This window comes from Delphinus delphis, chromosome 5 (assembly GCF_949987515.2).
Source record: "Delphinus delphis chromosome 5, mDelDel1.2, whole genome shotgun sequence".
NCBI classification, from domain to species: Eukaryota; Metazoa; Chordata; class Mammalia; order Artiodactyla; family Delphinidae; genus Delphinus; species Delphinus delphis.
The window spans coordinates 69,605,015-69,620,520 of record NC_082687.1 but is presented as its reverse complement, the minus strand read 5'-3'; the positions used below and the strand labels follow the sequence as shown (position 1 = coordinate 69,620,520).

Genomic DNA, 15,506 nt, shown 5'->3' with positions numbered 1-15,506 from the left:
CTATCAGAGCATTTTAAAACCTAAATCTGACCCTGACCCTACTTAAAACTGTCAGTGATTCCCAGAAGCTTAAATTTGCATAGTGGAGTATGTAACTTTCCTTGTAGTCTGGCCTCAGCTTCCCTTTGCACACTCACCACCCTCCGTCACTACCTCCCTCCTTTTATATTCTGCTCAAGTATTTCAGGGTTCAGCTATCTAAGCAGACCATAGGCTTTGAAGTCTCATAGTTTGTCAGTCTCTTTCAAGTCATTTGGCACATGCTGTTCCCTCCTTCTGGAGTTCCCCTCCCTCCCTGCTCTGGCAAAAACCTTTCTCCTCCAGAAACCATATCTGCCTCTCTCCGGTAGAAGTAACAACCTGCCACTATATAAACTATATAGAGAAATATTGAATTTACTTATGTTTATGTCCATCCCCCCTATCAGTCTGTGAATTTCTCTAGGTCAGGAACCCTTTTTAAGTCATCTCTGAGTCCCAAAATACCCAGAACATAGACAAGAGTTAATATATACTATTAAAGAGATGAACAACCCCCTGGCAAAGGGCCTCCCACCTCACATGTGCTCAATGGCTTCTATCGAATTGCATTGACTGAATTTAATTTAATTCAAACAACTCTTTCTCCTACAGAACCCCAATCTAATAGCAAACAGAGGCTTGGGTGTTTCAGGGTCCTGTTTTGGGTTATTAATACATGCTAACACGCTGGCAATTAAAAAAGAGGTTTTCCTCACTAGAACCTAGAAGAAAAGTGGGACTTGAGGCGAATGGCTCTAGGAAAAGGATTGCCTGCCCGAGATGCTGCTTCTGGCTTGCTTTCACCCCACCTCTCTCGCTTGGTGAGACAAGAAAGGCGGAGGGAAGAAAAGTGGGAGAGCGGGGGAGCGAGCACAAAAGTCGACCCTCTTCTCTTCCTCCTCCCATAAAGAAGGACGGCAGTAAGCCAGACGTGCTAAGACTCCTCTCAAGCGGACCTGATTCCTGGACTCTTCAAATACATCCTGAGTTTCCTTCTTCTGTGGCTCTCCCTCTCCACTCACTTTGCCCCTCACCCATCTCTCTCTCTCTCTCTCTCTCTCTCTCTCTCTCTCTCTCTCTCTCTCTCACACACACACACACACACACACACACACACACACAGGAAACCAGAGAGAACCGCCTCGCCTCTAGACTCCCGGTTCTAAGACCACCGTGACTGTCAACGAAATATGCCAATCACAGGCAGCCTAAGCCATATCCCTGGAAACTGAGTAAAAAAATTAGGTGGAAGGCAGAAAGGAAATGAACGTAGAAACCTCCAGTGCACAAAGAAAGATCCGTATACACAAGCACGAGCAAGGAAACAGCAGGGTATCTTTTACTACACGGAGGACGCGGAGCACCACAAACAGGAACTTTAAAGGGATTGAAATCTGTTGCCTGTTCCACTAGGAATATTGTTTGCAAGGCACAAGGTGTCTTTTGGTAGTGAGCACCCTCTGCGCATGCGCAGGTCCATTCGGGAATTACTGCCCGGCCGCCGACTAAGTTGCATTCCTTGAATCTTCGCAGAAAAGACAATTCTTTAATCAGAGTTAGTAATGTGGACAGTACAAAACCGAGAGAGTTTGGGGCTTCTCTCTTTCCCTGTGATGATTGCCATGGTCTGTTGTGCACACAGGTGAGCTGCTGTTGTTGAATGTCTTTTTTTCTTGGTGTTTTTCTTTTTACATGCTTGCTGGATCATGTAGCTCGTTATTTGGGGGGTAGGTGTGCCTGTCTATTTTTATGTCTGCTCGCAGTTTGTGCTCATTCTGAATCCGGTCCCTACTTCTTCCCTTCAGCGCCAATGAGCCCAGCAACATGTCATACGTGAAAGAGACAGTGGATAGATTGCTCAAAGGTTATGACATTCGCTTGCGGCCGGACTTTGGAGGTAATGTTTCATCTTTTTTTTCAACCTGTAACCCATATCTAGTTCTCCTTTCTTGTCAAAGACAAATGTCAAAAAAAAAAAAAAAAGAAGAAGAAGAAGAAACATGTCATTTTGGTAAGCGTGCCTTACGCCCTACGCTCTGGCCACACACACACACACACACACACACACACACACACACACACCACGCCGGAGCCCCAGTCGCAGGTGGATGAACCCCAGGCAGAGCCGACCTTCCCCCGGCCCGACACACCCTCTGCATAGTCACTGCATCATTCGTGTGCCCACACCTGTTTTCCCAGGCTGTCCCCGGCAAGGGGGTGGAGGGCTGGGGATAGCGGAGCCCATTCAGAATGTAGATAGCGCAGGGAAGCCCCCCGACCCTCCCCAGCCTGTGGCCACTCTGAGATTATGCCCGTAATGTGTCCCACCTCCCCGGTAGGGCCCCCCGTGGACGTCGGGATGAGGATCGATGTCGCCAGCATAGACATGGTCTCCGAAGTGAACATGGTGAGTGGCCTCGCTACTGGCCCGGCAGCCGGGCTTACGCAGATGCGAAACGGACCGGTCCCCGTGCCCTCTGCGTTTCGTTGGCGGTCACCTCGCCCCGGCCCATGGATCCCGCTCCGCGCCCGCTCCCCACTCTGGCACACACACACCCTGCTGGCCCTGGTTTGTATTTTCGACACACACACACGGGCTACTGCGGTGTTCCGGAGGAAACGTGCTCCGCACTATTTGGGGAAGGACGGTGACTGTGGCGCCGGCAGAGCTGGTGGGGCGGAGTCAGCGGTACTTTCGCTGGGTTTCCTTCGGTGTTGAGAGGCGTAGGGCACCACCTGCCGGTGGCCGGGCAGCCTGCACGAGAGGGTCCCCGCACGGTGGTCCGCGGCCGCCTACTCCGCAGGCACGGTCCCGGCAGCCGGTGAAGCGGACCCACCCACGGCCCGCCACAAAGCACCCAAGCACACAGATGAGGTTTCATAGTGTTCCCTCCCTCTTTCCAGGCTCTAGCACACCGAGTGGCAGGAGCAACAGGCTGAGACAACGGTGTCAAAGTGCTCAAGCCAGATTCTGGGGAGAGGCTTGTATTGTTCCCACGTGAGGGTTGATGAATTTGTCTTGCTGCATCTTGCGAGTTTAAGTTCAAACCGAATGGATGGAGTTATTGCTTTGCTTTGCCTTATAAACCCAAGCATGCCGAAAAAGCCTGATGATCAAAGAGACTAGAAAAGGGAGGGGGGAGGAGAGGGCGATAGCAACATAGGGAGCATAGCGCAATCTTTTCATTGCTAAGAGTTAACATTCTTTTATTTCATTTTTCCTCCTGCCTTTCTGAAGCTGTTGCAAAATGGATTGAAATCATAGCTGTCACTATCTCTGTTGGCGCTTTCCAACCACTGTGGGGTAGCAGTTTTCTAGTTAGAGTTTCCAACTGTTGCTTCTTGTAAGGCAGGGGGAAAAGCCTGTCGCTTTTCTAGAACCAACCACCCAGGGAACAGCTAGATCTACCTGAGCAAAATGCCATTTTTATTCCACTTGCGAAAAAAAAAATTGTGGCAGCAGAAATTTAGACATGCTGAATAATTTTAAGACTAAAGCCTCTGGGGGTTTTATCACTCTATATTTGTAAAGGCTATTGAATTGTCATTTCATTTCATTATTAGTGAGTCATTTTATTTTAACACGCTAAGGCTTAAGAATTTTTCTTTCTTTTTTTTTTAAGGTATGTCAGGGAAAAATACGTATATTTAAAATATATTGAGTGGGATTAGAATAAAAAGTGTGACTATTACATTTCTGTATTTTAAAGTTGCACTTTCCCCTGCTTTAAATAGCTTATTTTAAATATTATTTTAAATTAATATCTCTGATGGCTGTATTAGAAAAACAATTTTGAAATATCAATGCACAATGAATATTCTCTGACTTGGAAAAGATTTTTAATAGACTCATTTATAATATTCTGTCACATACATGTCACTACCACAAAGCACCCAAGATGAACTATTGACAAACACTGGGGAATGTAATAACATGGGCACATATACAAATCATACCCAATCCACGCCATTGCGACTGGATAAATTAGGCAATGAATTAGTTTAAGTTGTTTGTATCATGTAGATAAATGATGATAATAATTTCCTTTTCAGTCATTTATTTTGGCACCTTGTAAGTACCCACACAGATAATTTATAAAATAGGAGAAGATTCAGAAGACTCAAAAGGCAAACAGTGCCTTTGCCAGTGGTCTGCTTTTAGAGTACTACGCTTTTCAGAATTTTTAAAATGTATAATTCTGTTGACTATATTTACAAACAACTTTTCAGTTTAAAACCAAAGACAAAACCAAAACTGAATCGAATAGGGAAGTTGCTGTTTAACTAAAACAACCACCATAACAAAAAAGCTCTGTATAATCAGTTGTTCAACTGAATTCATACAGAAGCTCAGAAAAAAAAATTATTAATTTAATTGCTGTACCACTGGAAATAGCTCTTGATGATGGAATAATATAACCTATTTACTCACTGTACCGTGTGTATATGTACTTGAGTTTTTAAAATATTCAGCCAACAGATAAACCTTTAAAAAATATATTCTACTAAATTACCCATTACCTTTCCACAATAGTGTTAGAGACATGATGGGAAAATAGAAACCACTGAACATAGGAAAATAATAAACCTTGATTTACTTATTCTTCCTTGCTTCTCTTTTTAATGAAATCTACCAACAAGACCCAAGGTTTATTTTTTCTTCTATCATCTATAACAAAGCATGGGAATACATAGATTGGAAATAACTCCAAAAAAATTGGAAACAAAGAGGAATTTTAGGATTGAGGGTTCTATATAAGCAAAATCTGGATAGTAAGCCCTGGTTAAGAGCACTGTCTATGGTATGCTTTGATTTTTAGATCATAAAGTAGAGTTGAAATGTCAATGAGAAATAAGACTTATTGCTTTTATATTAAGCATGTTTCAGAACCCTGATAGGCAGTAACTTCTGAGATTATTTAATAGGAAATTTTCAACAAAATTAACAACAAATAAAAATGAACATCAAATATAATAAAATAGTTTTAAAGAAAATTCAGATTAAAATCCATTGCTAAAACAATGCTCATTTTTATATTTTTATTCATTACCATTATTATCCACTCATTTCCACATGTGGGAAAATCACATAATTGTACATTACATTAATGGGTTTGAAAACTAGACTGTTAATTTTTGTTCTTTTCCTATGCTACGCTAAGTGAAATATAATTCCAGATTGGTTTCTAACATTGTCTGTTTTATTAAAGACTAACGTCACATCAAGAGTATTTTCTGATTCATGTCCTTCAGGATTTAAAATATTTTTCCCAAATTTGAAAGAGAGAGAGAGAGTTTTTATAGAATCTCTATAATCAATAATTGTTGGTTTTGAGCATTGAATGGAAAACTGCTGAAGAATAATTCTGACACAGGGAAAAAAACCATACTTGAGAGCAAGAGTTTTCTTTTCAGGCAATAATATTGTTCATTAAATTAGGAAGGATTTTTCTTTTGGCATCATGGGATGTATTGTGCCTATGATAGTGACTACATACTATTATCTTCTATCATCTTAAAAAAATGACTGTGATTTCCATGTATTTAAAATTAAATTCCTCAAACCTTCTCTCTTAACAATTTCTGCCAAGCTGTATACCTACACACACACACACACACACACACACACACACACACACACACACACGGATGACTGAAGAGGAATAAGAGGCAGTTGGAACAAAAGGAGACAGTAGCCCGCAGAAATTGCCTTAAAATAACCACTAACACCTGCTACTATAAGCCCAATAAAACACAGATAATAGTAAGTAAGTCTTCTCTCAGAGTAGTGGATTGGGGGAACAAGATATTAACTACCTGAAAACAAAAGGTTGAACCCTTGTATTTCAGAGTCCAATGACTAGCCTTTCTGTCTTATTAAAGAGGCAGCTCCTGGTCATCAGGGAGGAGTTCCAGCCACAGAGCTCTCTGTCTCTGATCTAAGGACGTGATGGTCTGAGTGGCCACCCCCAGAAAACTTGAAATCTATTGAGTCCTAACTCAAAGTAGGTCTCAACCCAAGCTGTTCCCAGGAATGGATAGCTACTGTGTATTCATTGTTTCCTTCCTTTATGCATACATGGATGCCATAGTGAATGTTCTTATAGGCATTAAAATTAACAATAAAAACACCCACCCCCCAAAAAATAAAAACTAAAATGAGCCAATTTTCTAAATAATACGCAAAAGAAAAAGAAATTTTATTTACGAAATGTCCACTCTTGTTAAATCCCACTGTTATTTTAGTATTTGATTCCAGAGGTTTCTGGTATATGCTTCAGTTATGTCTAATTATCATCCTCTTGGTGACACCGAACAATAACTACCTGTCACCACTTTCTCTAAGCCAGTGTTTCCCATTCTTTAATGTGTATCTGAATCACTCTGGGATCTCAACATGTTAAAATGCAGTTTTTTATTCAGAGGTTTGGGATGGGGTCTGATAGCCTACATTTTTAACAACTCCCAGGTGATGCCGATTGCTGGTATATGGACAGCACTTTGAGAAGCAAGATTGTAGTATATTATTCTAAGGGCTAGCATTATTAAGAAATGAACCTTTTTTCCTCTTAAGTTTCTCTAAAGATGATATTTTTCAAACTAAGTTTCAAGTTAACTCCCAGGTAGTTAAACAGGTAGCTGTGCTCAGAGGGGAAAATTGAGTGTAACAGTTGATGACAAGGCTGATAGGGCTTGACTTAAACTAATAAGCAGTCCTCCTAACTGTGCCAATACTTATGAGTCCACCAGCCTTTAATGATGGCTATGAAAATGTTGCCAAGCCCAGTAATTCGGACAACACTATCCTGCTGCTTTACAATGACTTTTCTTCTTCAGAATAAAGAACATTGCAAACTGGCTTTCACCCCACTAGGAGCTTGCAATAGCTTTGTAAAAGATCCTAAACATACTCTTGCTGCTGTCAGTAAATTCCCTGAGGCTATAACAGAATTCCTTTGCAAATAGAGCAAATAGGTCAGTACCATTTAAAGGCATGAACAGATATCAGCAGTTAAAGATATAAATACGTTTTTCTCTTATATGAGTAATCAACCAGGTCTCACTTTTAGGTGCTGGGTTACAACATTGTACCATCTGGAGAAGCTAAGAGAGCTTCTCCTTTGCCTTTCTGTTTGGAAATAACAGAAAGATCTTTTTGTACTCCAAGCCACATCAAAGCAAGCCTATCCAGGTTTTTTAAAGTTTGCAGTCACATTTGAAAGACTGTGTTCTTAGGATTACGTGACCAGACTAGGTATTACAGTGTGTAGTACAATGAAAACAGTAGCATTTATTGAACATGTCCTATGTATAAGGTATGGCTATCAAATGCTTTATATTAGTAGCTCATTTAAGGCTATAGAATTATCATCCCCCATTACAGATGGAGAAACTGAGGTGGAGAGAGGGAGAAACATGTTAAGAGAGGTTAAATAACTTGCTCAGAAGTTATAGATCTAGTAAAGAGCAGAAGAAGGATTTGAACCCAGGCAGGCTGCCTGCAAGAGTCTGACTCCTATCTATGAGGCAAGTAAAAAAATATTCCTGGCATTTAGCTTTGCGACCTTAAGTGAGTCACTTGACTTCTCCAGGCCTCAGGGTTCTCTTCTGTAAAATGAAGGTAATTGATGCAATTGCTAAACCTCTTTCTAGTTCAAATATCTACCATATAAACTTAGGCTATTAAAGATTTTAGACTCTGTTAAAATCAAGATTCTTCATCTTCATCATATTCTCCTGTTAGATTCCATCTTATTCCATTTTGTTCTCCTTTTAGGTGTGTCAGTCAACAAGCATTTATTAAATTCCAGCTGAGTGCAAACTCTGGTAATCTCCTGGGAACGTTGCAGTAATGATTGTGTGCAGTCTGGGGCCCCTTGGATTACCATTTTAATTGGTCATAGCATTATCATCCATTTTTTCCTAAACACATTCCCAAAGACAGCAACAAGAAATGTTGAATCCATGGTCTTTAAAATGAGACGAATGATGCCTGGTTTATATCGTATTAAGCGTTGGAGCCAGGACCATATTTGAAGTATTTCCATCTGGTACTGTCCATTGTATTCAAACAGGGAACATTGCTCAACTATTGCCAAACTAATAAATGTTTCAACACAATGTGAAACAGAAGGAAACCTTTATTTTTCAAGATCTGGGTATCCCAAAGATTTGCCCAACCCACCTAAAATCTTTCCATCAGGTGGTCTGGGAGCAAGGGGTGAAGGCACAGTGCTCATCTCCGCTGACCGTCACTTAGTATCAATTCTGTAAATGTTTGGTGCTTTTTGTCATGGCAGGCCCCCAAAGTCTTGATGGTCCCCTCAAAACACACATGAATCAAATCTTGCCTTATAGGGAAGGTAAAATATTCCAAAAGAAAAAAATGGTATTAAGTATTTCCAAATGATTTGAGTTTCAATAACTCAAATGACATTATCACACTTGAGGATAATAGGAAGATGAATGGTATATGCTTACTGTTGATTAAATGTTAATACAGTTTCCCCATGAGCTTTTTCAGCAGAGTGAATCCTATTTCTTGTAATACCAGGATTGAGCTTCTGCATTTTCGAATGCTTCTGTTTTCAGAAGATCATGCATTTCATGAAATCTCTTGACTGATGATTGTTGAAGGAAGTTATAGTCGTAGCACATAACAATCTATTACTTAGCCCTTGACAGAAATGCTCAAGAAACGGTTTAAAATTAATTCGCATTAGTGGTGATAACTTAGTAAAAAAAGGCTGGTCATAAGAAGAATGAAAGATAAATGGGTTTTCTTTAGTGAGCCCAGTATCCCCTTCTTAGAATCCTCATAGCCCTCATTGTTTTTCCGCTAATAGTTTTTTTCTTCTACCACTCCATTAAGTGCCTAATGTGTTTTCCCTCTTACAGCCCCAATAAAACTGTCATCGTATTGTATATTTAAGATTAAAGGCATTTTCCAAGGAGCTTTCAACCACTCTACTGAATAAAGCAGATAGGGTGTCTGTCCTTGTGGGGTTTATAGTCTTTTTTAAAAAAGTATTTAAAATCTCTATTCTTGAAGTAAAGATTTTTTTCCCCCTTTTGGAAGATTTTTGAAACATCCATAGTTACCTTGATCATGGGATGTTTTGGTTCAACATGTACTTACTGAACACTTAGTCTTTTATCGTGCCCTGAACTGGGTGCTAGGGATGGGAAAATGACTAAGACGTGTGTCATACTGTCAGATATTGGGTTGGCCAAAAAGTTCGTTTGGCTTTTGGTGTAAGATGTTGTGGGGGAACCCGAGCGAACTTTTTGGCCAGCCCAATATTTTACAGCATAGAGGAGAATGCAGAGACCAAGTTATTTAAAACAATGTGGTAGTGGCTATGATAGAGACATGTATGCCCAGCGTCCTATGGGAGCATAGAGGAGCAGTTTCTAAGGCACGGTGAAAGGTTAATTCCTAAAGAGGAATAGTAGTGAGCACCATGTGTAGGCTGCAAATGAGAAGAAGAAACTTCCAAGCAAAAGGAAAGGCATCAGCATTGGCAAGTATGCCTGAAAACAGTATGGAGTGTTCTAGGAATTATAAGTCATTCACTATTGGGAGAACTTAAAGGGCACAGGGAAGATTGTCAAGAAGTAAGACAGGATGTTAACAGCAAGATGTAGGACGGAGTTATTGAATGTTCTCACTTGTCTAAAAAGAAGCCTATCTAGAAACATACATATTTTTTTGTATATGCACAGACCACTTCTGGAAGAATATACAAGAAATGAGTAACAGTGGTTGTCTCTTGGAAGTGGAACCAGGGCTATAGGAGTAAGACTTAGAGGGATACTTACTGTTCTTAATATGCCCTTTTGAATTGTTTGATTTTTTTAAAAATCTTAAACATTAAAATTTTTCACTTTAAAAGGACACACACACACACACACACACACACACATACACACACAGACAGAGACAGAAACAGAGACAGAGAGACAGAAAGAAGAAATGATGCTGGAATGTGTATGCTAAGGAAATGAATCCTAATCCTGAAATACAGGAAACCTGCTACAGGTTTTAACAGGTGCTACGTTTTGCATTTCAGATAGATCATTCTGATAGCTGCGTGGAGGATGAAGTAGAGACGGCTACAACTGGGGCCAACATTCCTAGTTAAGAAGCATTACAGGGTATTTCGGAGTCCAGATGAGAGATGATAAATGCCTCAAGGAGAACAGTGCCCTTAAGAATAGAAAAGAAGAGGGGAAGAAAGAGAAATTCAAACAGAGGCAAATCAGAAGGATTTCATGACTGGTTAGATGTTGGAAGTTAGAGAGGCAGTGAGCCTAGGTTGCCCTATGGGTTCCATATTGAGTGATGGGCACATAACGGCACCATCTGCCCAGGGAGGGAAACAGGAAAAGAAGCACCAACCACCTTGTTCACCGTTGAAGTAGATATGTTTTCAGAATTAAAAAAAAAAAAAATTCAGAGCATGTTGTTGCAAGGTACTTGTGGGAACATTGTGGTAGAATATTGGAGGTTGGACCTATCCTGAAAAAGATTAATTTCTTCGTGACCCTTCTAATTCTGTTCACATATAAAGCAGGTTCTACAGGGAGAAATCCTGGGTGCATAAATGTGGTGGCTGAAATGAACCAGTTAGAGATATGGAGAAAGGGTGCTGACCAAAGACAGAGAATGAAGTGCAGTCAACTTTAACCTGTAGCAACATTGTTCTTTATCTAGGAGGACCTAGACCCTGACAAGATTGAGAACCTACTTTTCAAATTCACCCAGAGAAGTGACTTTTGTACACTGTTTCAGTTGCTTTTATAAAACCATATAGATGGGAAGAAAAGATGTGTGTGGAACCCACTTACACAGCATCTGCTCTCTTCTCCATCACATCCCTAAAATGGTTCAGAGTCCTTCTGGAACACCGTGTTTCCATGGGAAATCACATTAAAAGCAGTGTGTGTTCTTGTAGAAGGTGTATTTGGCAATGAAATGAGATGGGGTGTATAATAGACAGCACAGGTGGGACCAACAGAAATGAAACTTAACTGCCAGGAAAATTCAAAAGTGACCCCCAGGAGCTTTGCAGAAGAGCTGAAACATTTGAATGGCTTGGTGGGGATGATTTTAAACAAGATTTCAACAGAGCCCTATCCCCACAGATGGTCTCCTGGAAAGTGGATACCTATTTTAGCAAAGGCATATTCATAGAGTGTGTCATCAAGTTTAGGGAAAGAAAGCAGAGAAGCAGCTAGAGAAGTAGATTCAAACAAAAGAGGGTTCAAACAGAAGGTAGCTGTTAGCAGTCCCTACCACAGCAGAAAAAGAGTGTGGGTTAAGGTCCTCTGGACGCAGTAGGAAAGTTAGAGGCCAGATGTCTCTTTCTGGTTGCTGAATGGATTAATCAGGGAAGTTGCTAGGAGTGAATCCTGTTTGAATGAGAAAGTTTATTTGGGATCCTTCCTGAAGGCGGAGGAATAGATTTGTTGAAAGCTCAGGGTCCCTGCCTACTCTAGCCCTCTGTGACTCACGGGAGGTTTTTTTTCTTCTGATCTATTATTTTCAAGACAATGATATACAATTCTTTAGTCAAGAGAAACTGCTTTGTGGTTTCCATAGAGACAGGTCAATGACATTTATTTGAAATCCTACCTGTGCCTAGAACATTTTCTCATGTCAGAGGCCATCATTTCTCCCTCCTCCCACCTGCAATCTCTTTCCCACCCAGATGCATCTAGATCTACTTCAACACCCACACGAAGTCATCTTTCTTCTACAGAGATTTGCTGTAACCACATGGAAGAGGAATCTGCTGGAGGAAGAATGTGTGGGGCATATAAACAAATCAAGACTCTGAAAAGACAAAAGACCCAATATAACATAATGATCTTCTTTCAGTTCGTATAAGGTTTTTATTAACCTTGTCTTCCACCCCCTCACCACCAGCACTATGAAAGCTACAGGAAGTTTAGGATTATATTCCTTATGCTCTCTATGTAGCTCCTAGCATATTATAGGGACTTAATAACATTTATTAGGATTATAAAAGAAATTTTCTAGCCATAAAAAGTGTTAGTAATAATGGCATTTAAATTTTCTAATTCAGAAATTAATAGTTTCTCTGTCAGATCTACCTTATACCTTCATATGTAGTTTTCTTTTATGTTGATCATGAATCATGAGCCGTTTCCATAGAAACAACTTTATCACATGGCACAGCCAGTTTTACAGACACAAAATCATTTCATGACAAATATCAACGTACATATATACATGCATATATATGTATACACGCATAACTTTCATCATCTTTAAAAATTAGTGAATTATTTTCATTTTTCAAAATGTCATCTGTATGCTGGTACCTGGACTTTCAATATTTCTGGAAACATTTAAGAAATTACTAAAGAATACCTGGAGTGATGACTACAAAGTGAATGACATTTAAAAAGAAGGAAAATCAAACATAAAGGGAAGCATATGAAAAGGCCTCAGCCATTTGGAGTGATTTTGAATGAGGTAAGTTAGATTTTAAAAGACAACCAAGGAAGTTTATCAAATTTGAAAATATAAAGTAAATAATATATCTAATCCAGAAATATATATATTTACTATATATGTATATAATATCTATTATATCTATCTACATCTATCTATCTATCTAGTCATTTCTGCTGTAACTGTATCCTTACCTAAACATGGATGTTTGCTTTGAAACATCAACTTTTGTCTGAAACTTCCACACCCACACAGTAATTTGTCATAACCAGTAAATGTGTTAAATCAACTACCACATTAAACGGAGATAAGAGATTCTTTCCACTGACATCACCACCTCTCTGTTTGCCCCCACTCCCAACACACACACACACACACACACACACACACACACACACACACACAATTCAGCACATCCCAAAGGAACAACCTAGAGCACGAAAATCCCGGTTCAAACCGACTGCGGAGTTGAGATTGATGAGAAGAGACGAAGAAGATTCAGTATGAAGGTTAATGTTAGTCAGTTGCAACCTTTTGGCTAAATGTGGCAGGAACTGATTTTTAGAAGTTTTGAAGTTGGAAATGGGAGGACGAGGACAGGATGAAAAATTTGGAGTAGAAGGTACTCACATAACTGAAAAGTTGTATCCAGTTTTGGGTGGGTTATGGGTGCCTATCTCCTATATCTATGTCAACCCCATTTTGGGAGACACCTCTGCAAGCCGTGTTGTCATGAAGTGTGAAGGGGACTTTATAACCTGGTTTTCTGCAACTGTGGAAGGGAATGACTTTCAGCATGACACATGACAAATTACAGATGACATATGCCCTACTGTGTTCAAAATCACAGTCAACGGACATAAACATATCTTGGTGAATTATGTTTTTGCCTAGTTACCATTCAGCTTTCACACATTTTAAAGGATTTGCACTTTTGGTTCTGCAAAATGGGCAGAGATATGTGAGCCCAAACTCAAACAAAGCAAATGCCATTATTATTTTTCAATACTATTCAGTCTCACTGAGTGGAGGTTTGTTTTTGAGTGGAAATGTGGGACCCTTTCAGTACTGTAGGCAGGGAGCACCTACAGAAGGCGATTTCAGAAGCTACCTGCTTGAAATGCCATCATCAGATTTTTTTTTTTTTTTTTTTGGCTGCGTTGGGTCTTCGTTGCTGCGTGGGCTTTCTCTAGTTGCAGCGAGTGGGCGCTACTCTCCGTTGCGGTATGGCGGCTTCTCTTGTGGAGCATGGGCTCTAGGCGTGTGGGCTTCAGTAGTTGCAGCGTGTGGACTCAATAGTTGCAGCTCGAGGGGTCTTGAGCTCAGGCTCCGTAGTTGTGGCACACGGGTTTAGTTGATCCACGGCATGTGGGATCTTCCCGGACCAGGGACCGAACCCGTTTCCCCTGCATTGGCAGGTGGTTTCTTAACCACTGCACCGCCAGGGAAGTCCTGCAATCATCAGATTTTGATATCTTCTGCTTTTCTTCCTGCTGAAGTGCAAATAACACCTGAGAGAGGCACTAATAATGCTAGTCTTTATTTCTTGTATTAATACCAGTGTGTGAATGAATGGTTGAATGAGAGAACAGGTTTGCTTAAGAGACAGAGACTCAAAAAAAATAATAATAAATACATCTTGTGTAGTTAAAAAAAAAAAAGAGCGAGAGAGACAGAGACTAGAAAAGGAAAGGAGGAAAGGGAGGAAACAGGATTTATTTCATACTTTCCCCAGAATCAGCAGTTTCCTGATTTCAGGAGCCAATATGAAACAGCTCGAAACAATGGCTGAGATGTGCTGAGACAGCATTCGTTCTGTCCACACCGATCCTTTGCACTTGAAAAGCATTTTGCTTGATCTGACAGCAATACCCAATACTTTGTAGACCAAAATGTGAAATCAGCAAATTCACCTCCATTCTCTGGAGGCATAGTGTCCATGCTGACTGGGCCAGGTGGCAATAACATCTTGTAGTTTGAATAACCTGATGAATCTTATAGTTAAAATCAGTGTCTGGTAGAGAACAAATGTATGGATACCAAGGGGGGAAAGGGGGTGGGGTGGGAGGAATTGGGAGATTGGGATTGACACATATACACTATTGATACTATGTATGAAATAGATAACTAATGAGAACATACTGTATAGCACAGGGAACTCTACTTAATGCATTGTGGTGACCTAAATGGGAAGGAAGTCCAAAAAAGAGGGGATAGATGTATATGCACAGCGGATTCATTTTGCTGTACAGTAGAAACTAACACAACATTGTAAAGCAACTATACTCCAATAAAAATTAATTAAAAAAAATAAAAAATAAAATAAAATCAGTGTCTAGTGGGAAGCACACTGGCAATTTTTTAAGTCCAGACACTCCCCATCTGCTGTATATAATTTTGGTTTTTCTCCTTAAGTACATTCCCCTTGAATGTTCTTCTGTCGAGTTATATTTGAATAATTTTAAATCACTTTAAAATGTCAGGATGATGTTGTATCCTAATTTATACTCTCAAGTATGAATCTCGTGACTTACTTAAGGCCTTTGATTCTCAGTTCCATGTAAAATGGAAGTAATAATTTCTGCTCTACTTATTTCAAGGAGTGGTGAGAATCAAAAGAGATAAATCATAACCAAATATACGGTCTGTACATGTGATGTATAAACTGTAAATTACTATATGAATGTTAAATGCTGCTATTTTTAAAATTATTTTACTATTATCTCCCAGGCTTGTCATGAATTTCTCCCTCTTTAATGCCAGGACATCAGGAATAACATGAATTCACATCTTGCATAATCAAATATGATAATATTTTTGTTCAATACTGGGATTTTCATCAGGCAGTTGAAATTCACAGTACTACTTCTAATTGTGAAACTCTTCTGTGACATCTGATAGAAAAAAATGGAAAGAGTTTCCCACACCTTTCCTCCCGATTATCTTCTCTTGGGTGTCACTCTGAGACATCTCAAACTTTAAAGTTTCAATCTGTGTATGG

The 15,506-nt window shown here is 39.9% G+C and overlaps 1 protein-coding gene across 1 annotated transcript in view; it reads left to right on the top strand.

Annotated features, from left to right (window-relative positions):
• Positions 1-1,523: 1,523 nt before the first annotated feature.
• Positions 1,524-15,506, top strand: part of GABRB1 (gamma-aminobutyric acid type A receptor subunit beta1) — a 384,587-nt gene continuing 370,604 nt past the window's right edge. The window contains exons 1-3 of the mRNA XM_060012606.2: positions 1,524-1,663; positions 1,827-1,918; positions 2,361-2,428. Coding sequence (XP_059868589.1) covers positions 1,584-1,663; positions 1,827-1,918; positions 2,361-2,428 — 240 coding nt within the window. The 5' untranslated portion in view covers positions 1,524-1,583. The remainder of the gene's footprint in view (positions 1,664-1,826; positions 1,919-2,360; positions 2,429-15,506) is intronic.